Source organism: Amyelois transitella, chromosome 16 (assembly GCF_032362555.1).
Source record: "Amyelois transitella isolate CPQ chromosome 16, ilAmyTran1.1, whole genome shotgun sequence".
NCBI lineage: Eukaryota > Metazoa > Arthropoda > Insecta > Lepidoptera > Pyralidae > Amyelois > Amyelois transitella.
This window is the reverse complement of record NC_083519.1, coordinates 1,360,241-1,386,283: the sequence shown is the minus strand read 5'-3', so window position 1 is coordinate 1,386,283 and position 26,043 is coordinate 1,360,241. Positions and strand designations below refer to the sequence as shown.

General features: G+C 35.2%; 3 protein-coding genes across 7 annotated transcripts; 2 read left to right on the top strand and 1 right to left on the bottom strand.

Moving 5' to 3' along the window:
- The first annotated feature begins 125 nt into the window (after positions 1-125).
- LOC106140784 (myotubularin-related protein 10-A) lies at positions 126-16,063 on the top strand. Of its 4 annotated transcripts, none has more exons than XM_060948667.1 (15): positions 126-567; positions 1,330-1,384; positions 3,617-3,737; positions 4,704-4,840; positions 5,231-5,389; positions 6,577-7,032; positions 8,419-8,586; positions 9,258-9,387; positions 9,732-9,867; positions 10,237-10,486; positions 11,003-11,122; positions 11,754-11,874; positions 12,202-12,374; positions 12,677-12,838; positions 13,525-16,063. In XM_060948667.1, the coding sequence occupies exons 3-15, from the start codon at positions 3,719-3,721 to the stop codon at positions 13,585-13,587; spliced, it is 2,094 nt and encodes a 697-aa protein (XP_060804650.1). In that variant the 5' UTR covers positions 126-567; positions 1,330-1,384; positions 3,617-3,718; the 3' UTR covers positions 13,588-16,063. The 4 variants fall into 4 exon arrangements, with proteins under 4 accessions (XP_060804650.1, XP_060804649.1, XP_060804648.1 ...); XM_060948666.1 differs by lacking the exon at positions 3,617-3,737 and adding an exon at positions 996-1,051; XM_060948665.1 differs by lacking the exon at positions 3,617-3,737.
- On the bottom strand, positions 15,427-23,413 carry LOC106141594 (metaxin-1). 2 transcript variants are annotated; one of them, XM_060948669.1, is made up of 6 exons: positions 23,251-23,413; positions 23,026-23,172; positions 22,436-22,705; positions 21,824-22,058; positions 21,017-21,171; positions 15,427-16,572 (listed from the first exon to the last, which is right to left on the bottom strand). In XM_060948669.1, the coding sequence occupies exons 1-6, from the start codon at positions 23,326-23,328 to the stop codon at positions 16,453-16,455; spliced, it is 1,005 nt and encodes a 334-aa protein (XP_060804652.1). In that variant the 5' UTR covers positions 23,329-23,413; the 3' UTR covers positions 15,427-16,452. The 2 variants fall into 2 exon arrangements, with proteins under 2 accessions (XP_060804652.1, XP_013198692.2); XM_013343238.2 differs by lacking the exon at positions 15,427-16,572 and adding an exon at positions 17,414-20,195.
- A 1,281-nt stretch (positions 23,414-24,694) lies between these two features.
- Positions 24,695-26,043, top strand: LOC106141593 (B-cell receptor-associated protein 31-like). The gene has a single exon (XM_013343237.2). The coding sequence runs from the start codon at positions 24,895-24,897 to the stop codon at positions 25,519-25,521; it is 627 nt and encodes a 208-aa protein (XP_013198691.1). The 5' UTR covers positions 24,695-24,894; the 3' UTR covers positions 25,522-26,043.

Below are 26,043 nucleotides of genomic sequence, written 5' to 3'. Positions count from 1 at the left end.
ACCATAGGGAATATGTTTTTGCTTTGTGTTGTTTCCTCTATGGTCAATGATTGCTTTAGTCATGCGCCGGTCTGTATCGATAGTTTATGCGATATTTTGATACTTGCAATACTGTAATACTACATCGCATGGATGGATAGCAACACTGACTTATCTGTCGCTTGTCGCCGTGTTGGGTCATGAATTTTCGTAAAATTGTTTATCCATAAAAAAATCCTATTTCCTTGTGTATGTACATAATTTCCATAGTTTATAATGTTAAGTGAAGTGATTATCCTGCATATAACATTTAAACAAGCCCATGCTTAAGAATTACCGTAATATAATAACTTAGTGATCAATGTGATTGTTATCAATATAATGTGAGATAGAATAGTCAAATCATGCAGATTTTATTTAATTTGATTAGTGATCTATTGATATAATCTGTTATTTAGGCCAGTATTAATGTATTGCACTGTGTGTGAGATCTAGGCGCGGTTAAAGTAGGTCAGTCGGATCGAGAGCTACATGATAACAATGAGTGAGAAATTGCCAAATTTCACCAGCTATATCAACTCGCCGAAGGTAACCTTTAACTTATCTTTGATATTGATATTTACTCTACTCGTCAAAGATTATTGCACTGAAACCATTCACAACTTGAATGTATCTTTTTGTTCAACAAACTATGTTGTCAAACATTGTCGTCTTGTTATTCCAATAAGAATCTCAATATAAGTACCCAAAAATACGAAAATATTTTGGTCAAGTATCAAGTATTCTGCTTAGAAAGGAACATATGTTTTCCTATTCTTTTGAAAAGTTTTTAAATAGAAGTAAATCCACAGATATCTATATTATTCTGATTCCTGTTAGTAAACCAGTTAGAGATTAATTTAACTAATACAAAATTTTGTCAACTGTGCAATTTAATCTTATTCCCAGCTCATTATGGGTCAAGTTCACACATTTTGCTTTCATTTGTGGCTAATGGTGTATTATTAATTTTGTAGAAAGGGAACCCTGCAATTGCATTACCAAAATGCAATTGATATCTCCTTTTTATGAAGTAAGTTAAATTTCCAAAATCTTCCCCTAATTGTAACAAACACTTTCCTTAAAACTGCATCAAAATCTGTTCAGTGAAACTAGAGATAATTACAGACTAACATACAGGTCAAAATAGGATAGCGATTGTAAGCAGTTGACTTTTAATTTAAAAAAGTTATCCAAAGAGACACTTGATTGTATTAACTCACATATCCAAACATGTCAAGAATATTTCTTCAAAAACCCACTGCTGGTAGTTTGTTATTTTTTTATTGATGATTATGAATGTATTTTCAGAACAATGGAGAGAAAAATGGATCATTGCAAGAAGTGAAACCAAAATTATTAAATGGTGAGGAATATGCTTTTACATTAATTGGATGTGTAATCATGATCTAATATGAGTATAGTTCTCTAAAAACATGTTGCAGAAATCAGATATGAGTCACTACACCTGAAAACCTGACTTAGGCTACTCCATGGTCTTGTTCAAAAGGTTAACACGTTGAGATGTAACCTTACCTAATGTCAGGAGAAAAATAATAATAATATGTCTTTACCTCATTTCCATTGTTACATAAATTTTGTACAGTGTCAGATCAACTTATGTGCACATCTCTAAATTACCGTCTAGAATAAAGGTGTAATATGTTGAATAACAGTAATAAAATTATTTAAAAAAAAAATTCTGGAAATGTCTTATCTAAACTAAAATACAAATGAATAAAAAAAGGTTGTGTGCTGTTTTCATGATTTGAACTGCCATACCGCCAGTTCAATATTGCATCACGAAATAATGACAATTCGGTGATAGTCAACAGCAGCAAATTTTGATCACAAATCAATTTATGACTAGGGTTTTTACAGTGATGTTACAATTGTTATTCAACCAATTTACATGAATTATGCACATTACTATTTCATGATTCATTCACTTACCTATTGGTGTGTTCATCTGGAAAATGCGTTTGGTGTTTATGAGAAGTTGGCTCTCTACCCCATTAAAAGAAGTGTTTTAAGTGATTGATACACTATAATTATATCTTAAATATAGGATTTTTATTATTTTCTTCTTTTATCTAAAAGTTTTTATTATATAAATAAAGTATCCCAATTAATAATATGTAAAAGTAAGTTGCTGTCAATGAAATTTCTAATATATAAACTTCAGAAGACATAAGACGAAAAGGCAGCTTAGCATGTAGGTACATAATTAGCTAGACATGATGTCATAAACGGATACTCTAAACACTCATAATTAAAGCCTGTCATGTGTGTTAGCACATTTATATTTATAATATACTACCTGCTGCCCACGGGTCTATCTGCATGTTTTTAGGCAGACCACATAATTTCTTTTTATTAATAAAAATTAAGTCTGAGACATCCTGGCAAAAGATCATGAGGAGGGTACCCGAAACTGATAAACGAAAGGAAACAAGTATGTAGGGATTGTTGCAAGTGGAAAGATGTAGTCTCTGCTGGAAAAGAGGCGTGATTTTATGTATGTATGTATGTAAATAAAAATAAGCTACAAGCCAAGCGTTCCAAGTTTAGATACAGCTGTTTTGGCTATGCGTTGACATATCAGTCAAAGTGGGTTCTTTATGTTCCTATTTAAATAGGAGATAGATAAAATTAAGGGACCGAGGGAATTCGGGAGATTCATGGAATTCATTCAGTCCATGACTTACAACATCTGAAAGGAAAGGACTTATAACATCTGAAAGGACCTTACTGCTTTAACATGTATGTAAATTCCACGCGCACGAAGTCGCAAATATTTACTTATTCACTGTAAAAGTCGTCCAATTTTATCCGAGCATCTATATTTTCAATGAACCAACGCGTGAGGTCTCTATTATTGAAATGACGTCTTACTTCGCACCAATGATGTAAATATTATAATAGATATGATTACGTATGCGTGACGTGCGATCTACCTAACTGTATGCCCATTTATGCAACCCCAGTGAGGTTATGGTAGGCAGTGGGCACAAAGTGACCGTCTTATTTTGTTGGGTGATGGTGTAGTGATGGTGTCCTTACAGACTGGTACGTAATTTATTTATCTACTAGCTCTAGCGCTGGATTTTGCTTTCGTGTTAATTTCTCGAAATCGGTCCAGTATTTTTTTTTTCTTTTATGTTGTTTCGTTATTTTGGTCCATGCCACGGACTTGCGCGACAAAGTTAAATACATTGACGCATTCAATATGTTGCCGCGTTTTCGTAAAACGACGCAGGTACGAAAAATTTGTAATAATTAAAAAAGAAATGTAATAAAGACAAACTTTATTTTGAATAGTTTTTAAAGTTGAAAGAGGTCGTGGGTTAAACTATAGACACGAGATTCAGCAAGTAGCCGCTAGATGATAGCGAGCTTCTTAACTTGGTAAACGCTGATAGTCCAAAGAGTGGCCAGCAGTTTCTTACATCTTTCTTTTTTTTATTTATATGACCAGAATTCGTGGTGTAGCGGTCTTAATACAGAATACTTTTATCTTGTAGTGTCTTCACGCTCAGTGCGTATTGCACAAGTTACCTGTGCTGTGCTAGTGATAAAAAATCTTTTTCTGGTCCAGCGCTCCAAGGCTGAAGAAACTTCCGACCAGACCTTGCGATTGTGACGTTAATGTGACCTTCTTTTTGAACGAAAATGATAGATATAATGTGACGTATGATGTATGTCGGAAATTAAAAAAGGTATGGAAATTCCTACGCACGAAAAGAACCGCCAAGAACTTATTATTCCATATACAAACATACATATGTACTACATAAAATCACGTCTATATCCCTTGCGGGTTAGACAGAGCCAATAGTTCAGCTGTTTGGTTTAATTATAGAAATCAAATAATGATAAGTTTCCCATTGCCTGAAAGAAGAATCTCAAGAATCCTTAGTCGCCTTTTGCGACATTCAGAGGATATTTTTTTATTGGTGCATATAGGATAACATACGTGGATGAAGCGAAAGAAGTATGCAGAGATCGTGACAAGCGGAAAGATATAGTCTCTGCTTACCCCTCCAAAAAAAGGCGTGATTTTATGTGTGTATGTTATATTCCTTTAATTACCTATACACCGAAAACTAAAACGATAATCGCATACTGCCCTCATATTATTGTAAACAGACTAATTTCAATATCAACACAAAATTTAGTTCATAAACAAAGTAAATTAAATATTTATATGGAATTTTAAAATTGGTCGTGTTTAAGCTTTATCTAAGCATTTGAAGTGTCAACAAGGTCATTGTTTGTCTGACTCATTATACAATTGACCACTGGCGAATTAGCCAGTGAATTAATTAATACATAACACGGTATTAGTTTAACCACTTATGGAAAAAGAGAGATTCTTCTTTTAGGTCATAATATGAACATTTATACACACATACTTATAATCATGTCTATATCGAAGTAAGTTCGAGACTTGTGTTACGAGATACTAACTTAACGATACTATATTTTATAATAAATACTTATATAGATAAACGTCCAAGACCCAGGCCGATCAGAAAAAGTTCTTTTCTCATCACGCCCTGACCGGGATTCGAACCCGGGACCTCCGGTGTCACAGACAAGCGTACTACCACTGCGCCACACAGGCCGTCAATGTTGTCAAATCGAGATGTTTGATAACAATAAATATTTTAACTTTTTTTTAGGAGAACTGGTAGTGGGGGCGGCGCACAATGTGATAATGCTGACTCCCCTCAGCGAAAGGGACCAGGGGCGCATGGGGTCACTCTTCGTGACAAACTACAAGTTGTCTTTTGTGCCGTTGGAACATTCCCCGTACGATGTGAGTACATACTAATATTATAAATGCGAAAGTTTGTGAGTATGTCAGGATGTCAGTATGGATGTTTGTTACTCTTTCACGCAAACACTACTGACTCGATTACGAAAATTTGGTATGTAGGTAGCTGAAGACCCAGAATAATAGGAGTTCCCGCAGGATTGATTCCACGCGAACGAAGTCGCGGGCGACCTCTAGTATTTTATAAACCATCATTAGACGTTTGAAGTGAAGACTGCTTTATCACACGCAGTATGTGTATATATATATAAGTCATTTTGATAAAATATGCTGGGTCTTGCCGTTCCTAACCAGTCAAGTAGAAAATTAAAAAAATAGTCCCCTTTTCAACAATTGACTTGTGATAGTCATTTATAGATTTTACATCAACAGGAAAGCTGCCAACGCAACTACTTACTAGGACCGCATGACGTGCCCCTAACGGGTGTGGGGGCTATATGGATGACCGACGGGGGTCCCGTGCGGCGGAGACGAGTGGGCCTCAACGGAGACATGCCGGAAAAGGTCAAAGGCCTCCAAGTCATATGCAAGGTATTGGACGATTTATTTCATTGACTAGCGACCCGCCCCGGCTTCGCACGGGTGCAAAATTATAAATGTTATTATACATAAATCCTTCCTCTTGAATCACTCTACCTGTTACAAAAAACCGCATCAAAATCTGTTGCGTAATTTTAAAGATTTAAGCATACAGACAAACAGACTAAAATAGCTACTTTGTTTTATACTATGTAGTGATTTTGGCTACATTGGATATATGTATTGGTATATAATATATGTTAGGTAGAAGAATATATGTGGATATTTGGAAATTGAAGTCCGTTGTAAATACTGCAGTGTAGTTTGTTCCGCCGCTCCTTCTAAACCTGAGCTGCGGAAGCGTTAGTATATATAAATTACACTTAAGAAATGTTGACGTCAATAAGCGATACCTTGTATCCTATTTTGAAAATTAATCTATTAGTATTCTTATAAAACATGTACAGGGGTTGCAATTGGAAACACGCAAAGATAAGAGACAAGGGGAACAGTCTTACGAACTCTAAAAAAAATTCTTGTAAAGCCTTTGTAGCTGTTTTATCTTATCTAGTAGAAACGAGATAAAATTTAAATTCAACAAAAATATCTCTATACTCTGTAATACATATTAAAAAGGTATGTAACTATGCATATAATTAAGGTAAAGTTTTACCCCAAACGTCATAGTAGTCCCACGTTGGGCGCCACTGTGACTTTTATGGTAAAACGTCACAGGTAAAGTGTGATGAACGTTCATTTAAAAAAATCCATAGAATAACTACAACCGTGTGGATGAAGCGAAGGAAGTATGCAGAGATCGTGGCAAATGGAAAGAGGTAGTCTCTGCCTACCCCTCCGGGAAAGAGGCGTGATTTTTATGTATGTATGTATGTATAACTACAACCTTTATGAGGAGTAGTTTTACAATTTTTAAGGGGGCATTGATTTATTTATTTTTGATTAGCTTTAGACACGTGAACTAGTAGCCGCCAGAGAGATACCGAGCTATTTAACTGATGAGCGCTGTAGTAGTACAAAGCAAAGTAATATTGGAATCCAACCGCAACTCTAGAAAAAGTTGACTGTCATTTATTTATTAATTCCAAACATCATTAAGCTTTTTTCTGCCTACCCTCCGGGAAAGAGGCGTGATTTTATGAGCTTTAAACGATTTATATTATCTTTCCTATTCATTACAGAACATGAAAGTCCTCACATTCAGCTTCGTGAACTCCTCAAAAGGCAACGGCAGGAAGATCGCTATGGCCCTCGTCCACCACGCGTTCCCGAAACGTCACCACCTCCTATTCGCGTTCGAATACAAAGAGCCTTACTACAGAACGCTGCCTTTAGATTTAAACATGTTTGACAGACCAGCTGATTGGCGGAGAGAATTGGAACGTTGCGATTGTCCGCATTGGAGAATTACCCCGATAAATGCGACGTTAGATGCCTTCATGTTGACGGCCAGTCCGACGCTGATAGTCCCGAATTCGTCGCTGGACTGCAATCTTATTGATTACGCGAGACATTTTAAAAACGGGCGTATTCCTATTTGGGTGTGGGGGCGGGAGGAGGGGGCGGCGCTGCTGAGGAGCGGCGAGTTGCTGCCCACTGATCTGGCGTTGAAGACAGAGTGTGTTTTGTTCGAGCAGGTATGTGGATGACTTGTGTTTTTGCCTGCTTAACCTCTCAGCTGCTGTGGCGCATATATGCGCCACTACCGTAATCTGCTGTGGCGCACATGTGCGCCAACTGTCCGAGACAAATTAAAACTCGATTTTAAGCTTAAAATACATATCGTTATGGTTTAAAATTGTGTAATTTACATCTCAAACATACTCAGCAACCACAGACAACAGAAATTAATCTGTTACTTTAAAATAAAAATTGTTGAAAATCAGTTCAAAACAGACCCTGTTTCAAAAGTGCGTGACCTTGAGAGATTTATTTTGAAAAATATTGGATTTTTGAAAGAAATAACATGATTTAATTGCAAAAACTGTGTTATTTATTAAAAATAAGATAAATATGATGTTCATCTTAATCATATAATACCTAAAAACTAATTTTATGTGGTTATAATGTGGAAATAAAGACTACTATAGATCGCGCAAGTGTTTTTGTTGAAAGTTGTAACTAAAGGTCTAATAAAGTAAAATGAAATTAATTTATTTGCTATAATATGGTGTTATAACACTCAATACATATATAGCTTTGACTGTACAAAAGTGTTTTATTAACTTCAAAGGAAATATTCCTATATTTTCATCAAATTCTGAAACAAGTCGCGCGCTTCATTTTTCGTTCAAATCTGCCGCAGTTCTAGTGTCTCGGTAGTACGAGTGCTTAGCATCTGAGAGGTTAAAAATATTAGGTGATTTTGAGCGTGAAGAATAAATCATTCGTTTTAATAGTATATGTAATGACTACAGGCATATCGAATTTGCTATCGTAGGAATTCCGAGAAATCTTTCCTTATTACTTATATATGTATATGTCAAACGTGGAATATTAAAATAAAGCAAGTTAACTTTTTCTGATATCTTAGACCCATTTAAATACAGATATTTTGTGTTGAAAATAAGAATATTGAAATGTTTTAATTTTATTTTTTTTATAAAGTTACTCAACATGCATTCTCAATTGTTGCTACAAAGTTTGGTGATTGCTTGAGACAGGTTGTAAAGAGAATTTTATTATGATTGCCTAAGTTTTGAAAACCAAGATAAATTAAGGCGGTACCAAAGATCTAGATCTAAACTGTGTAGTATAATAGTGCCGTGTGATTCCCGGCACCAATATATAAAAAAATAGGACCACTCCATCTTTTCCCCGTGGATGTCGTAAAACGCAACTAGTACTAGCACGGAGGCATATACAACTGAGGATGCTTCTTTTAGGCGATTGGCTAGCAACCTGTCACTAATTGAATCGCAATTCCATCATTAAGCCTGAACGACAACGCGACCTGTCAGCCTTTCAAGAGATATAGACGTTTCTATACGAATGATGAATAAATCAACGACTTATTTCTTCAGGTACGTCGGATTCATCCGAAACTAACGCCGCCTCGAGTGATATACCTCTGCGGCAACAGCTTCACAAACAGTCCGAGTCCGAACACGCTGCCGCCACTCGGTATACTTCAGGCGTCGTATAAAAAACTAGCCGAGTTGTGTACTCCCACTACTTTAGGAGGATTTTGGGTTAGTTTTCTTTAGTTTTAACGTCTGATTTAGTCTAGTTTAGAAAGTGATCTGATAAGAACACTCCGCTTGATAGATTTAAGGTATTTTTTGCGTGAGAAACTCCCCTTCCATCTGATTGAGAAACTCACCTTATGCTGAGAAATTACCGTTTCACTGAGAAACTTCTCCGTTGCGAGACCCCCAGAGAAACTTATCTCCATAATGAAAAAAAATTACGCCGCCTCGAGTAAATACCTCCTGCTACTTATCACATATCCCCGAAAGAACCCCTCTCCAGTAGGAAACTGCCTTCTCTCAGAGAAACTTGCGAAATAATTTATCAACTTTATAATGAAAATGTGAGTTCTATGTGCTTTTAAAAAAAACATAACGTCCAATGCAGTATTTACATTTGACAAAGACTCGATATCCTACTTATATTATAAATGCGAAAGTTTGTGAGTATGTCAATATGGGTGTACTCGTATACGCAAAAACTATTGAACCGATTACGATAAAATTTGGTAAGTAGATCGTGTAGGTAGGCGGAAGACCCAGAATAATATATAGGCTACTTTTTATCCCGGAGTTCCCGCGGGTGTGTTTCCACACGGACGAAGTCGCGGGCGGCCTCTAGTTGTCAATAAGATGAAAACCAGTACAAATAAAAATATTTGTATACTTGACAGATACAAGATTCACAATACTACTCCATCCTGGATTCAAGTAGATGGCTGCGGTACGTGGCCAACTGCTTGGCTTTCGCAGACGAGGCGGCAGATCATCTGTCTAGGAATGTTACTGTTGTTTTACAAGAAGGTAAGTGTAGTAGTAAGTAACTTTTTTAAATTTATGTTAACCTAGTACATTCAATATTTTATCACCTTCATCGACTAAGTATGTATATACCTGACATGAAGCCTGAAAATAGTCGTGTTATGTACAAAGAAGTCCTCTTACTGATTTTATTAAATGTAACATTAAAAAAAGTTTTTTTTTACTCTTACAATTTTATGAGACCCTAGTCTTACTGACTTGAAGTGGCGCTTGAAAATGTTAATAGATTGAATTTTAAGAGACACAAACCTCCGCTTTTTATAATGCAACATCCAGAACTGCTTTTACAAGTTTTTTTCTTATACATATTGATTGATTGATTTCAGGCGACGGCGTAGATTACTGCGCGGTGGTGTCGTCTTTAACGCAGCTGTTGGTGGACCCCTACTTCCGCACCATATCGGGCTTCCAGTCGCTCATTCAGAAGGAATGGGTGGCGCTTGGTCATCCATTCTGTGACAGGTATATTATATCCTTAAAGAATCCATCGCCTTAAAGAAGAATCTTAAGTTAATAAGCCTATCCCCTAGTCGCCTCTTACGACATCCATGGGAAAGAGATGGAATAGTCCTATTTTTTCGTTTGATGCCGGGAACCGCACGGCATGTGTGTGGTGTTATTTTATTAACCCGTGTGGTTCCCGATACCGATAGAAAAAATAGTAAGTATATTCACCAACGTTGACATGTATTTCCGTCTCTCTCTTTCACTGAAGTTAACCAAAAAGATATAAGCTCAAACAAATAGTAATGAGCTCCGTTTGCATGACGATAAATCTTATTAATATGTTGCCCAACTGAAAGATCTTAATTGTGTCATTTATATTTTCAGATTCGGCCTCCCGCGGCCCGGTAGCAGCGCGGAAGCATCCAAAGACGCAACAAAGACAGGCTCCGCCCCGCAATCCGCGCCCGTGTTCCTCCTCTTCCTTGACTGCGTATGGCAACTAACAAATCAGTTCCCAGCGCACTTCCAGTTCACGGAAACGTACCTTACGACGCTGTGGGACTGCGCACATAATCATGTCTTCGATACGTTCCTGTTCAACTGCCCGAGGGACCGCGACCTGCCTATGATTAAAGTAAGCTCCATGTTTGTTCTGCTCGCCTGGTACTTTTGCGTGATGTTACTGGTTATGTTTTTAAAATGGCTTTTGAGAGACTATATAAATAGGTACCTACTTCTTTTTTATTTTATATGTTGTGGCAAACAAAATTCTTCATGAGATTATTTTTGCCAGTGGCGAGTTTAAAAAAAGACAATGGAAAATTAAAGTAATTAAAGCAAACACATTTGTTGACCCAGTGTGTACGCAGCTTTACTATGCGATGTTTATAATGTCAATAAAGGTTCGTATTCGATTCTTAAGCAAAGTTAAGAAAGGCTGCATTATTTCTTAGGGTTGTTTTGGGTCAGTGACTTCATTCATGTAATAATTTTCATGTCTGTACTCGTTTCGTTGTTTGTTTTACTTTATTCGATTTCTCGTTTGTTAGTTCTATTCATTTTCTTGGTGGATATTTCTCCAGATTTACGCTAATTTCTGATGTTGCTAAACTGGTAAAAAGGTAAACTAACAAATTGGTTCCACACATAGTTTCAGTGCCCGGAAACCTACCTTTCGTCCTCCGAGGAGACAGAAGGAGCCATTAGTCATGCGTCTAATACTCGTACTCTTGTCGCCAACCGGCGAGATAGCTATTCGCTGCGCATCAAGGTAATCTCTTTATTGTTTCTGATGCCCTGGTATCTTTTTAAGGTGTTGAAGGTTCTGACGTCGAAGTCCGCTTTACTGGCTGGCTATTACTCCGATTTCTATGGCTGTTTCTGATTCTTTACGTAAATGTTTTCTGAGGATTGAGGAAATTGCCCTCAACACTTTTTTTTAATGTGAAGGTTCTTTCTATCTTTTTCTATTTTTATCCGTATCTGAACTCGTGGGAGTCCTTTCGAAAAAATGGGAAAACATTATTACGAAGCTAAAGGTAGCATGCTGTTGGAATTTATTCAATTTAACGTAGTGAAGTTATTTAATGGTTGGTATGTTAACTTTTTTTGGATCGCTTATATAAATTAAAGGAATTTGGGTAAGATGTTTAATTTTGACTTTTATGTTTGTCGCCAGGTCTATGATCGCGTCGCTTCAAAAGCTTATTCCCTTCAAAGGAAAATTATTATCACTTATCTTATTCACGTGTGGTTCTTGTATCTGTTATTTTTCTGAATTTGTTGTCTTGTCGTTGATTTACATGGAAATATTCAAATTTATCTCCTATTATCAAAATAGTATCTCGGTGATCCGAGCAAAGACAGGTCCTTAATTAATTTCCAAACATGGCATATTCCAGAATTTCATCCAGAGGCCAGTTTGGGACTGGAGCGAGCAGTTCTCCGAGCAGGACAAAGCCTTGTTTTACAACCCGCTGTTTTCCATCAACAAGACGCCCAATACGCCAAAACAGAGGATATGTGAGTTTTTATTATTAGTCTACTATTTTCCAAAGCTGACTGAAAAAATCTGTCTGTATTTTTTGCAGTACCTACTCGCTATTATTTTTACTATTTGAATCTCAATTGATCCTTAGTACCTACAGCTGAACCTGGCCTTTCTGTCTTTTCTATAATTTTAGCTGCGCCTAACACGCAAGAGATAAAAACTTGATTATATGTACGTATGTAATTTCTCGCAAAGTCTATTTAATTTTACTTATCTAATGAATAAATATTTTTTTCCAGAAATAAGTAAGTTTTTAATTTTTCAAGTTTAATTTTTTTATTTTTAACTAATTTTTTCAGCACAAACATCGCTGAGTATGAAAACGCCCGAATTATCACGACTGGAACCTTGCACGTCCATAGCGGGCATGGAACTTTGGTCCCAGTGTTACGAGCGATGGCTGTTACCACTCGACGCGATGCACTCGGGCGTCATCCAATACCACATCCACAACTACGCCGTACTGAAAGAGGTGAGCTCTTTGATTGTTCTGTTAGCCTGGTACTTTCAAAAAAATTACCCATTTTTCTCGTGGACCAACTGATATTGAAAAATAGTTGTGCCATCCCAGACATGTCTCTGATACAGGATATTCGTTTGTCTCTGGATCTTTTTTCTATCTGCATTTTATTTTTATGACAAGCAAACTTTGGTAAGTCTCACTGCGAAAAAGCCAGTCTCCAAAAAACAAATTATGATAAAGAGATTCTTTTATTAGGCAGGAGATTTGCACCTAACCCTTATAAATCTAAATAAATATTTTATTGTTTTCAGATTCAACAGCTAAACGAAAAATTATCCCAACTATCCATAATGGCGAACCGGCAGTCGAACGGCACGGAAACGTCGGATTCTAACCGCACAGTCGTATCTCGGTTCTATCCATTCAGCGCGGGAAGACGGGACGCGCTCACGGGGACTTTAGACTCCATGCAGGTAAGCTCTTTGTTATTTCTGATACCCTAGTACTCCGACATAGACGTGTTGAGTTTATTCTCGGATGTGACGATATAAGTCTTATCTTCTCTCTCTTTCACACTCACTCTAGAAAAGAAAGAAGAGTTTTCTAATACCAAAATTAATATGGTACGAGTATAGTTAACAATTTCACATATCTTCCATAACAAAGTATCTTCTTGAATATAACGACATCTGTCTTATCTTCTTTCCCTTTCTCACTCACTATATCTCTGTCTATTCGGTTAAACAAAAAAAAACCGAAGTCTTTCGAGAAAAGTTAGATTGCGTTTCACTTCGGTTTGTTCGGCGAAAGATAAAGAAGTCTTCCCTTTTTATTTTTCTTATCAGCGTTTGTGCATCATCCCATTGAAGTTATCCCGCTTCCCGCTAGCGGGACTAAGACATAGTAGTAGTAAGTCAGGTTATTAAACCGAGCGACTTATGTTTGACCTTGATCGTGATAACAGGAAAATTGACACTGCTTAGATTGTGTCTTATTCTGGAAGAATGATTTCATCAACTGAAAGTAACCTAAAAACAGGAACAAGAATGATATATACACACATTTATAGTTTAATTTAACAACTGAACCATTAATTTCCAAAGCTTGATTTACCCGATTTAAAATTCCATAGAATATAAATGCAATCTCCAATTACCAGGTAAGTTTGATCGACGCCAGCCAACTTCTGGACTCCCAGTCCCTTCTGAACGCGCCCGACTAACATCAAGCCATCGTTGACTACGTAACAATACTCGTGCGCGTCTCATGTATACATTTCTAAGTATTTGTATACTTTATTACCGTGTTATAAAGTCGATTTCAACTTTAGACCATAACACTTGTCGCGCGTAGCCAAGTCATATGTAAAAATATATTTTTTCTGGATTTAATAGATGCGTGCACCGAATTAATAAGAAAATATTATTAAAAAAAAGAGCGATATGGTCAAACGCACTTGAAAGTAATTATTATAAAGTTTAGGACTTTAGGAATTATCGCTAAAATTGCATAGTTACTGCTTTTGTTTAAAAAGCGTTTGAGTATTCAGCTGGTTATACATTTTGAATAGTATTTTAAATGAAGACTGCGATTATCGTATTGCCTTAAAAAAAATAAGCTTATATAAATTATATGATATGATATATCTTCCAAAAAATATTTGTCTTTTTAGGTAAATTGTACATTTATAAGAATCATTTTCAGGATTGAATTTAGAATACCGACAACGTTTAGTCAGCTAATGAATAATTCCGATGTTTTAAAAAACCTTACATTTAAGCACCATCGCATAAGTTTTTTCTTACGTTTTTCTGTAATGGTTGAAAGAAGTTGTTGGTATGGGTCTTTCATTTAAAAATACTTTGGTTCTCTCATTAAGAGGAATTGATTGAAACATGTATATTCCGTAGAACAAATAACTTAGTGATACTTATGTATGGTTAAACCATTAATGTATATTTTTTTATATTAAGAGTGTCTTATTTACTCCAAAATGGAGGTGACTTTTTATTGATTGTATATAGTATAGGTGTTTAATAATATGAATATAGACTTGTTTCTTTCGATAACTTATTTCGCCCAGGGTTTTCTGAATTCGGAAAAAAAGCATAGGATTCTTACGTTATTATAACTATCTGCATGTTATGTTATTATTCGAATTATAAATTCAGAACTTTCAGCGGTTTAAAAAATGGGCTTTACATATTACTTTCATGTCGTAATTGAGAATACTATCGAAACTTTAGCATACCTACAAATGAAAGAACAGGAAAGTTTTTTTTATACTGCCTAACGCCAAAATTAATATGGTATGAGTATAGTTAACAATTTCAAATATCTTCCATAACAAAGTCTGTTCTCGAAATATTTTTTATTATTTTAATCCAAATATATTACTACTAACATGAATAGTTTCAATATGTTACCATATCTTAACATTTTATCATAAAGACCAAATTTATCGTTTAAGCTATTATCGTTGTTAATATGGCAGCTGATTTTTATATCTTATTCATTTATTTGATAGTGTTTAACGGTAAATAAATATAGAAACGGATTTCTGTAAGGACCGTATTAATCAGCCTTTGCCTATCCCCAAGGGAAGTGGACGTGATATGATGTATGCATTGATCAAATATAGACTTATAAATGTTTTTTTTTATTTATTTTACCTCACAATATTGAAATGTAAAATTCAATCAAGCAAAAATACAATTAAAAATGTGTATTTCATTGTCAAATTTGTACAAATAATGCTTGCAATTAATAATAATAAAAAAACATATCCGTAAATCGATGGATATAAAAATTTATAGGCAATTTACAATCAGTTTTAAAATGCGGTCGCAATATTGTTAATTCGTTCAGTAGGCCTGTAATATATTAATTATAATATTTTACTAAAGCATAAGATAAACGTAATATTGGTGTATAATAATTCTATGAAACGTTATTGTATAGCAGATTAATATAAAAAGAAACCGGCAGAAATGCTTTTGTAACTTGTTGTAATCTAACTTGTAACTATAAATATTATTATTAATGTATTTTCGTATAAGTGTTGCCCTTTTTATTTAGACTTAAGGTCAGTTCACATCGAGACGCGAGGCATAGTTTTAATAGAGCGACTTATATACATATATATATATTAACTTAATCATAGTTAATTTTAGGTTACAATATTAAAATTCCGCTTCGTGTCTGGTGTGAACAAGCCTTTACACAACAGTTTTAGATTTAATGTATTCTTATGATCCAATGCGCGTGGAAATGCGAGCAAAGATGACATCTATGCGAGAGCTACGCGCAATGGATGTGTAAGTCCTTGTAAATAAGATTTATCCTAAAATAGCATCCACCATTGAATTTCACGTTAATTCGTCAAAACTTATAATGTCGTTAAAAATAATATTCTGGATTTCGTCTATGGGTTTTCCGAAAAGTACTCGCATAGAGGAAGAAGTATTTATGTATAAATAAATTACATTTATAGGTACCTAAATAATGAAAAAAAAATTCTTTTTTGTTATAGGTTTTTTTGGTTTTGGTAATATAATTTTCTTGTGCCATTAGATACGTTTGAAATTGCTCATATCCCATAAAAAGTGTATCCCAGTGTAGAAAATATTCTGTTGTTAAGCGTACCTGACAACGTGAAATGCAAATGTTCAAAAATTTAAATAAAAAATATGGTCGTACCTAATGTTGTTTTTTTTTGTTCATTTATATACACCAAGATTTTTACAGTTACATCCACAACGGGTCAGGGTCAGGTCAAGAGTACCCGAAACGAAAGAAGTATGCGAAGATCGTGGCAAGTGGAAAGATGTAGTCTCTGCCCACCCCTCCGGGAAAGAGGCGTGATTTTATGTATGTATGTACATCCAGAACGCTCAAGACGTAGGTACATTGAATATGATCCTGGATTGGGTTGGTCAGATTTTTACACTAAGCTACCTTCGTCTGACCTTTCTGACCGCAACCTTTCAGGGAAACCTAACCCGTACATGCTCACGGTAAAGCACTATTTGAATGTTTACTTACCTAACTTTTCCTTTTGGCTACCCTTAGGAACGCGTGACTTTAGTTACGCCGGTTTGGAGTCTTGAGTTTCCATCTTCAACCTGTGGACCCTGTCGAAATGTTTCTTGGCAATGCGGAATCTGTTCAGCATAAGGATGCGTTGCCAACTCCAACTGGACCAGCGCTGTTGGCAATAAGTCTAAATACAGCTGCTATATCATCCCAACTTTCATATTCATATCAAATCACACACAGTTTATTCTTAAAAAGGTTATTTTCCGTCTCACTAGTTGTGACTAGTCGTCCTATAGTGGAACGATTTTATTATACAACTAGCTGTGCCCGCGACTTCGTCCGCGTGGAATAGTTATTTTGGGCATCATTGAAGCCCTTAAGAATAACTAATTTGCCCCGTTTTTTTCACATTTTACATTATTTCTTCGCTCCTAATAGTTGCAGCGTGATGTTATATAGCCTAAAGCCTTCCTCGATAAATGGAGTTTTCAATTCGAACCAGGAGTTCCTGAGAATAGCGCGTTCAAACAAACTAAACTCTTCAGCTTTGTAATATTAGTATAGATTATAATATTAGTACCTATAGATTTTTATGCAGACAGAGCAGTAGCCTGCTGGTTTTTCAGTCGCTGGGTGAACATGGATCATTGTTACATGATTCAACACGTCCGAGATGAAATAAAGGTACGTTACATACCTACATTATTTATAAAATCGTTTTATTAGTTCCTTTTTTCTTCAGTCGCCTTTAAGACTTCTACAGGGTAATATTATTTGCCAAAAACCACTTCTCCGCACAAAACTCTCTCTCTCTTCTCGCTCTCAATTTTGCGTATTTTCCAGTTGAATATTCTTAGATACTATGATTCGGGACCACTTTCCACATTTCTCCCCACCTATTTGGTTATCTGCCTTCCTAAATCAGACTGAGAATTCTGGTATAAATAAATTTCATTTCATTTCTGTATCCTCATCACACTGAACACAAAAATTAAATAAAACCAAACAAAATCCAACAAGTCATAATTATTTATTCATGCATCGAATAAATTAAAACAATTCTCATTCATAGGAACAAAAGTCTTGTGACGTAGAAATACAAAGCGCTCCGCAAACTAATACAACCACACGTCTTTACCTCGTTAAAATTATTGTTACCATTAAAATATGAGCCTTGAGCCTACAAAAAAATCTGAGCCGTGGTCTCATGTATAGGTCAAGGAATAACTAAAACTACTATGACCTGCTATTGGCGACTATTTATAAAAAGCTGATTCCGTAATAATTGGTTAAATAGTGTATATATTAATAAATATATTTATATGGAACAAATTTCACGGAATGAGCTAGCCGCAAAGCAAATTCGAGATTTGTGTAATACCAGTAAGGGTGTTTTAGTTAAGTCGTACTATGGCCCCACATATATTACGAAATCGGCATCTTAGATTTAACTTAATGAAAGTAAACATACATATATCTTCAAATGCGCATATACATAGACCCTTAGAACGTTTATTATTAAGTATAAGTATAGAAAACCCCGCAGAAGAATTAAACTTTGCTTTATTTACAATATTTGTGGGCCAATCAGAAAGCTGCATTTAAATAAAGATAAAAAATGGGTCCCAATAATAATCCTACATAAATATATATAAGTAATAAATAAATAAACAAACTACTAAATAAATAACCAATTGTGCAACTTTGCAATAATTTAGATTTCAATCCCAAAAGATGGGCCAAAGTGTATGAGTGTATGTGCTTGTGTAGAGTGTGTGTGCTTAAGTTTTTAAAGTGTTTGTCTTTAACATAGACATACTATAAACAACTAAACCCACAATTCCGCTGAAAGAATGTCCAAAACAAACAAACATATTCGTAATGAAATGGAATAATGTAATAATGAAATGTAATAAAATAGATCTTATAATGTTACGATAAAGTACAGATTCCTCAAATTAGAACTCTGCACAGAGTTTTATATGCAAAATATTAAGATACCTTATTGAATTGTATGTATTGGCGAATAAAAGTAAGATGTCTTTTTTCGTTCGCATCTGTCAATTTAGTATAATAGTTGATCGAATGTCTTTAATAGCCCACCACGATTTAGGTTTCTACAATAACAAGTACTTATTAACGATAAACCATCGTTATATATATAATAGACTCATCACATAACATTTGGTAGTTCAGTCACGTGAACAAAATCTAGCCGTTACTTTGGCGCCACGTTTACTAAATCTAGACTAGTCACTAAAAGCATAAGAGATAGCTGCATTTTGGTTCGCTATTTATATATTTATTTGGTCTACGAATCTATGCGTAATAATAATTGATCCATCGTCATGTTATACAATTACTGCTCTGTAGCAGTATATAAAGGTAAATTGATGAATAACATTTTTAATATATCTTACTAGTGCTAGGATTCCGTTATAAGGTGGTGTGTTCGCTGTCAGTCCGCTTTGAAGTACGGGCCCCACCATAATTACCAAAAATGCAGTTATCCCTTGTTATATTTAGTGTAACTACAAAATTAAACCCCCGTTTACTCAAACACATTTCAAGCAATACGTTCTCAACATGCTCTCTTCATCCTGGCGTGTCTAGGTTGCATACTTACTATATGTGTTCACAAAAAAAAATCAATTTTGGCAAACAGTAGCTATGATGATAATTTGATTAATCCCTATGAGTCCGCCATTGCAAGTGATTTGTTTCTTTTATAACTATGTACTTACTATTTTCTTGTTACTGTGTAAATTTCTATGCAATAAAGATATTACAAACAAACAAACTATGCTAAAATAACTCGGTCTATTACGCCAACCGCTGAAGTGAAAGATTTTGATAAATAATAAATAAATAAATATATACGGGACAAATTACACTGATTGAGTTAGCCTCGAAGTAAGTTCGAAACTTGTGTTACGAGATACTAACTCATCGATACTATATTTTATAATAAATACTTATATAGGTAGATAAACATCCAAGACCCAGGCCAATCAGAAAAAGTTCTTTTCTCATCATGTCCTGGCCGGGATTCGAACCCGGGACCTCCGGCCTCCGACAAGCGTACTGCCGCTGCGCCACAGAGGCCGTCGAATCGATGAAATTTGGAACAGTGATAGAGTTGACCCTAAGGAAGAACATAGGCTACATTTGCAATAAACGAAACAAGAAACCACGCAGACAAAAGTTAGTACAAAATATAAATGTGCTACCTGCTATATAAAAAATAAAAGGTAATAAATTAAAATAGCGGCCCCTAAAAAACGTAAGCGCAACAGATGAGAATGCAACCTGAACCCGCAGACATGAGAGTCGCGAGCAATAAATTATTAAAACATTCTCCATTCCAATTGGAGATAATATTAACTAAAACTTTCTCCGAATTAAAGCTTGACAAGAAATATAGCAGATCTGTCAAAGAGGGCGGTAGTTCCGCTCTTCATAGAGCAACACCAAATTGTTATATCATATCCACTATTGTCAAATATTAAGGCGACGTATAGTTATAAGAGGCGTCATAAACAAGGCTGACTATCTAATAGCGTTGGGTTATGTTCACTTTTGGCAGCTTAATATTTTTATTCACTTTTTAATACGCAATGGCGACGTATGCTTTATTTCTGGTCAAGCTATAATTTGAAGTTCAATCTATATCATGTGTATATCGCGTGTCCTATGTACACGTGATCAGCTGCGCAGGCGCCGTCAGTTGTCCTCCTCGTCATTCTCAAACATCTCGCTGTAGTCACCGGAATGTTCGAAATCTTTCAGATCCTGGACAGAAACGTATGTTGTGAGAATGATTAGAATTCAACTGTTCACATTAGATAGGTAATTAAAAGTTAAGCAAGCGACTACATATAAGTCCTCAAATATTTTTTTTATAAGTATTATTCACTTCACTTGTAAAAAATTCACACAAAGCACATAGCGAGTACCCAAAGTCACATAGAAAAATATACCACTTTCGTATCTTAGATTTATCGAAGGTGATACACTTTTCTTTGTGGTCCACTGTACATAATGTGATTTTACTGTAGCAAAACTCCATGGTTACGAGTATGTTAGTATAAAACATAGTGGTACAAATAGCAATTTTCAGTTATACCATTTTTAAAAGTTGTCGCTGCGCAAGAGACTCTAATTATTGTATTGCGCGAAATTATAGCCAAGCAGAGCGCGCACATTTGAACCCGCGAACTAAACTGTTAGCTATTATAAGCGAGATAGTAAGATACATTTTGTTTATGGATTTTATGTTTAATGTCCTTGCAATAAGGTCGCTATTTTATTAAGTTTACATTCGTTTCGACTCGGCGGTGAGGTTTTCTGCGCCGTCAAATCTTGCCGGGAGGAGACTTTTAAACGTGGTAGTACTGTACATCATTTAATTTAAGAGTCATAGCTTAGAAAAACTCGCTCCATAGTGATAATATTAGTTTCAAACAGTTTCAAAAAAATGTTAAACTACCGCATGTTGCTTGACATTGACGTGCATTATCCACAAACATTTGAAGACAATTATAAAAAAAAAAAAAATATTTAGTGCATCATGAAGAGGTTCGATATTTAACTTTTTTTTACTTATAACTCACTTGGAACATCCCATTGGCTAGCGCGTACCCGGTCATGGCTATAGCTGCGAACAACGCGGCCAGGAATTTATTCCGCGTCTGGTTCGGGAAGTTGGCAGCCTCTCTTTCCGACTGTGTTCCCGTTGAGTGCTTCTTGGCGTTTAATCTGTTGTATTCTAGAAAAAAAGGTTAAGTAATTACCACATACATACATACATATAGTCACGTCTATATCCCTCACGGAGTAGACAGAGGCAATAGTCCCGAAAAGACTGAATGGCCACGTTCAGCTGCTCAGCTTGATGATGGAATTGAGATCCAAATAGTGACAGGTTGTTAGTCCATCGCCTAAAACATGGAAGTCGCCTTTTACGACATCCATGGGAAAGAGATGGAGTACCATTTACCACTTATAAGTATAAGTTACAACAATGTGCCTGATCACAAATGTATAATAGCCTATGTGACCTGTGGTGCACAATAAATTGATTTGACTTGAGCAGAAATGTAATTATTGTATAACGCGACAATATTTCAGCAATTGAGCCTGTTAGAGCGTCTTTTTTATTCATTATTGTAGGACAAAGCGTCCAAAGCGTCAGTGCAGATGAAGCAGTAACAAACTGCACTGCAACATTTTCTTCAATAACTTTTAAGTACAGACAACAGTCAGTTACTTTATTTATAACATGTATGGATTTGGTTTTATTCGGCAGTAGATTGCATAATTCTGCGCCATCGAATATTGTCGAGGCGACTTATAAATATCTATAAGTCGCCTCGACTTTATTTATGACTGTCTCATCAATTCTTTTTCAAATCACTTACCATCTGTTACTTGTCTAAAGTTCTTCTGTTGAATCCTAGCCACAAACCTTGTCAAATTCGAGATTCCTTTCACATGATTTGACAAGGTGGCGTTAGGGAAAGGTGCCTTAACAAGTGGCGCTAGGTACGCAAACACCGTGGCATCAAACGATGATGGACGATTGCCGAAGAAATATTCACTCTCCCCGAGCCGGTCTGATAAGGTTTTAAGGCACTTTTCTGCTTCATTGTATATCTGAAAGTTAATAAATCCATATGTTTTAAACAGTTAGCTTGGTCTATGAGAGATAGGAACATGATTGTATTTCTGTTTTAAATAATCAACATATAATTTATTCTAACATTTTTTTTTTTCAAACTATACAATTTTATCATTTAGGCCATTGTGTTTGCGGTACTTTAGAATAGGACCATTTCCCATTATTATGGCTTCTAAGCTTGGGATTCTTTTAATTTGAATTTCTATTCCATCAATTAGCCATGCATCTGAATGTGGCCTTTCAGTCCGCAAGGGATATAGATGTGATTACATGTATGTTTATGTTAAATATCTTTTTTGGATATGGAGCCTTCTAGTCTGACGAAATGTAACATTAAAAATAAATTTCTTACTGTTTTTTCTATTTCTCTAAGGTCTGTGTGCTCTCCGTATAATGCGTCTATCATCTCCTTAGCAGCATTTTGATATCTAGACGGATAATAAAAGTTGAAAGGCACACGGAGAGCCCTGGCATAGGCCGGTCGAGTGAGTTCTGCATAATTCTTCTCGTCCACCCACCAAGCATACTGATAGGCAGGGTACAGTTTGTCTCGGAGGTACTGTGTGAATGCACTAGCTTCCGCTGCTTGCATTGTATTTAGGTGGACGTCTGTGCTGTAATGCTGGAAAAATTGCAGGTTCTCCTTACTATTCAGGTTTTTGCATTTAAATTACATTAAATCAGGTTATTGCATTAAAAAATAACAAATTAATGCAGGTACTATAACATTTATTTACAAGGATGTTGATAAGGGCCATAATGACAGTGTATTCATGGAGCTATTGAGATAAGCCAGTATAAATACTTATCACCAAATTGCATCATTCCCAAAATACAAAATAATACAGGATACTGGCATTGGGTTAATAAAATTTCTCACATTTTGGATCCTTGCAAAACACAATCTTATTATTTCTACAAGAACAGGCCAAAGAATCTTACCAGTGACTTTAAATGATCAACAACTTCTTCAAAACATGTCAGCACTGTGCGACCGTCCCTCATGACTGGAAGCCTTCCTTTTGGAGTGAAAAATGGATTGTTAGCTTCTCGAACACGCACTGGGACGCCGATAAATTTCATATAAGTCTGTAGGAATACAAACAAAAATTAAATACCGGTAAGATAGAGTATAATCAAGACGAGAGGTTATAATAAAATACTTACTAAAACTTTTAAACATTCTAAGTCAATCGAAGCGAGACCCCATTCTCCTCGCCATATATCCAGTTCTATACTAGCCATTTTTTTCTGCTATTGTTTAATTATAAATTGACTAATTTCATATCTTGTAAAACGAAAGACAGACAATCGACAATTTTTTTATAGATTTTTGATACTTTTAACCATTTAGAAAATTTATTGACATTGACACATAATAGAATATATTAGTATTATTTTTAAACAAAGGCAGGCTTGAGAGGAACAGTCTATATTCGATTACAGATATACTGAGTATGATATTATATGAATCACAAATTTAAAAACATTACTTATTTTTATGTCTACGTATGGATATTTTTGAGATAGATATTTATTATTTGCTGTGTACACTAACATACAACAACTACATTTCCTAAGGATAATAATGCAATTGTCTGTATGTGTACCTTTTATAAATATAAATAAATAAATAAGATCTGCTGAAATCGTTGAAGAAATCTTACCGAAATGATATTTTAATTCGTTTCAAAACATTTGTCGCCAAACTCACACAATAACATATTACATCAAAAAAAAAAAAACATCACCGGTTACGTTGTTATCTATTGTAAAAGTTGTATTTCAAGATCATTTTATTTAATTTAGTGAGCTGTGAACAATATGATACAATCTATACTAATATTATAAAGCTGAAGAGTTTGTTTTGTTTGTTTGTTTGTTTAAACGCGCTAATCTCAGAAACTACTGAACCGATTTGAATAATTCTTTCACTGTTAGATAGTCTATTTATCGAGGAAGGCTATAGGCTACATTTTATCCCGGATTTCCTACGGGAAACGTCAACAATGCAGGTGAAAGTTGAATGAGTCGGCCATCTGCGAGCTTTCCACGCGAACGCTGCGCAAACCAACAAAGATATAGTAAAACAATGTACTAAAGATGTGAAGTACTCATTTTTTGCCACAAAAAAGTCCGCGAGAGCATATATCTATCTCTTAAGGTTTACTTACAATAACCACTTTTATGTTCATTTTTTAAGATTATTTTTTCATTATAAACATAAGTTATTTTGAAACCAATTTTCTTTAATTCAGTATTAATCCTTATCCAAATAAATATGTTTATTACTTTCGGCTTTTCATGTAGACTAAAATTGCCATTTACAGTATATAAATCAGACGAATAGGTTTTGAGATATAGTCGTTATAAGCAATTTGCAGCGAAACATTTAATACGGCGAACCAGCGTTCTTTCTAATACGCGTCATTCTAATTCCACGCGGACTCATAACTAATTAAGACTCATGGGTCTTAATTGTAGCGGAAAGTTTTGACTAAAAAAAATTACAGTTCCAAAAATAATAGCAGACGTGGACCAATGAAAACCAAACCCATGGCCAAACAAATGAGTTGTCATTGTCACTGATGTCATTCATTTCATTGTAAATTCTATTATTCTACTGTTTTTCTGTGAATCTGTGTGTTTTGTGTTTCTTCACTTCGACTTTCAAGAAATTTTATTTTTGCAAATATCTGTTACAAAGGCGTTCCTTGAGATTACTAAAGAATAAGATTGGAAAAGGAAAATACTATCATAACTCATTCATAAATCATCAGTTCGTGACCAAACTAGGTACCTTTTAGAAAAATGTCGATTCAATGGACTTTTATCGCCGGCTACCTTTATTTTGAAATCGCTGTGGTAATCCTTATGATATTGCCTATATTTAGCCCGCGGCGATGGCACCAGTTCTTTAAATCCCGTCTATTTTATATGTTTCGGAACAATGCCGCGGTGTACTTCTATGTTTTACTCGGCATATTAGGAGTATTTCTAATGGACTCTGTTCGAGAAATGAAGAAATACGCGCATTCATCCGAAGGCCACGTACATTTGTCTAGTGAAATGAAAGGCAATGTAAAGTTGTTCCGAGCTCAGCGAAACTTTTATATTACTGGTTTCTCAATTTTCTTAGCTTTTGTTATAAGGCGGCTTGTAAATATGCTGATAATACAGGATGAACTTAGTCTAAAAGCTGAGAAAATAATAAAACAAGCAGAAGATACCGTTAAGTCTGCTAAGTCAATGGTGCTGAGTAACACAATGCAAGCATCAGAAGCAAAGAAATGTGAAGAGTTGAGTCAAGAACTAGAAGAAGTGAAGAGTGAGCGAGATGAACAGAGGGCAAGAATCAAGGAATTGGAGGAGGAAGCAACAAAATGGAGGTTGAAATACGAGGAAGTGTGTGGTGCTGGAGACAGGGCTGAAGAATGAATCCTGTAAAATAGGCATTATATGTTATTTTTAATCTTGAGCATCATTTATTCATACTGATTGCAGTGCTAGTGCTGCTAACAAGACAATTATGTTTTGTATACAAAGCCACCAGTAATAAGACAATTATGTTTTCATATAAATAGCGATGATTTGTAGATAGGTAAAGGTTAAGGATATAACTCTTCGCTTTGTATTTTTTTTTTATTTTAATTACTTTTGTACTGATGCGGTACATTAATAATTTATAATTTTAGCATTAAAAAAAAAGATTTTATTTTAATATTCCTGTGATCTATGAAAAATGATGGTGCTTGTAAATTGATTGCTTGACCTGCGATTGCCTTGCCCAATGTTATAAAAAAAAACTTATATATTATCTAGTCTGATGTTGTTTAGTATAATTAAGTCTGTAATTCCATTTTCTATTGAATAATTTACATTAATATATATCACATTCAGTCTTTTCGAAACTGTTGGCTATGTCCAAACTATAATAGATAACATGTGATATGTGATGTA

What these genes read in the sequence shown, in the direction of transcription:
- LOC106141594 (XM_060948669.1), bottom strand. Translation starts at nt 23,328, where the DNA reads ATGGCTAGTATAGAACTGGATATATGGCGAGGAGAATGGGGTCTCGCT. An exon ending in TAGAATGTTTAAAAGTTTTA is followed by an intron (nt 23,173 to 23,250) that starts GTAAGTATTTTA and finishes GTATTCCTACAG; the next exon opens with ACTTATATGAAATTTATCGG. An exon ending in TTGATCATTTAAAGTCACTG is followed by an intron (nt 22,706 to 23,025) that starts GTAAGATTCTTT and finishes CAATTTTTCCAG; the next exon opens with CATTACAGCACAGACGTCCA.
- LOC106140784 (XM_060948665.1), top strand. Translation starts at nt 511, where the DNA reads ATGATAACAATGAGTGAGAAATTGCCAAATTTCACCAGCTATATCAAC. An exon ending in GCCTCCAAGTCATATGCAAG is followed by an intron (nt 5,390 to 6,576) that starts GTATTGGACGAT and finishes TATTCATTACAG; the next exon opens with AACATGAAAGTCCTCACATT. An exon ending in GGACTTTAGACTCCATGCAG is followed by an intron (nt 12,839 to 13,524) that starts GTAAGCTCTTTG and finishes TCCAATTACCAG; the next exon opens with GTAAGTTTGATCGACGCCAG.
- LOC106141593 (XM_013343237.2), top strand. Translation starts at nt 24,895, where the DNA reads ATGTCGATTCAATGGACTTTTATCGCCGGCTACCTTTATTTTGAAATC.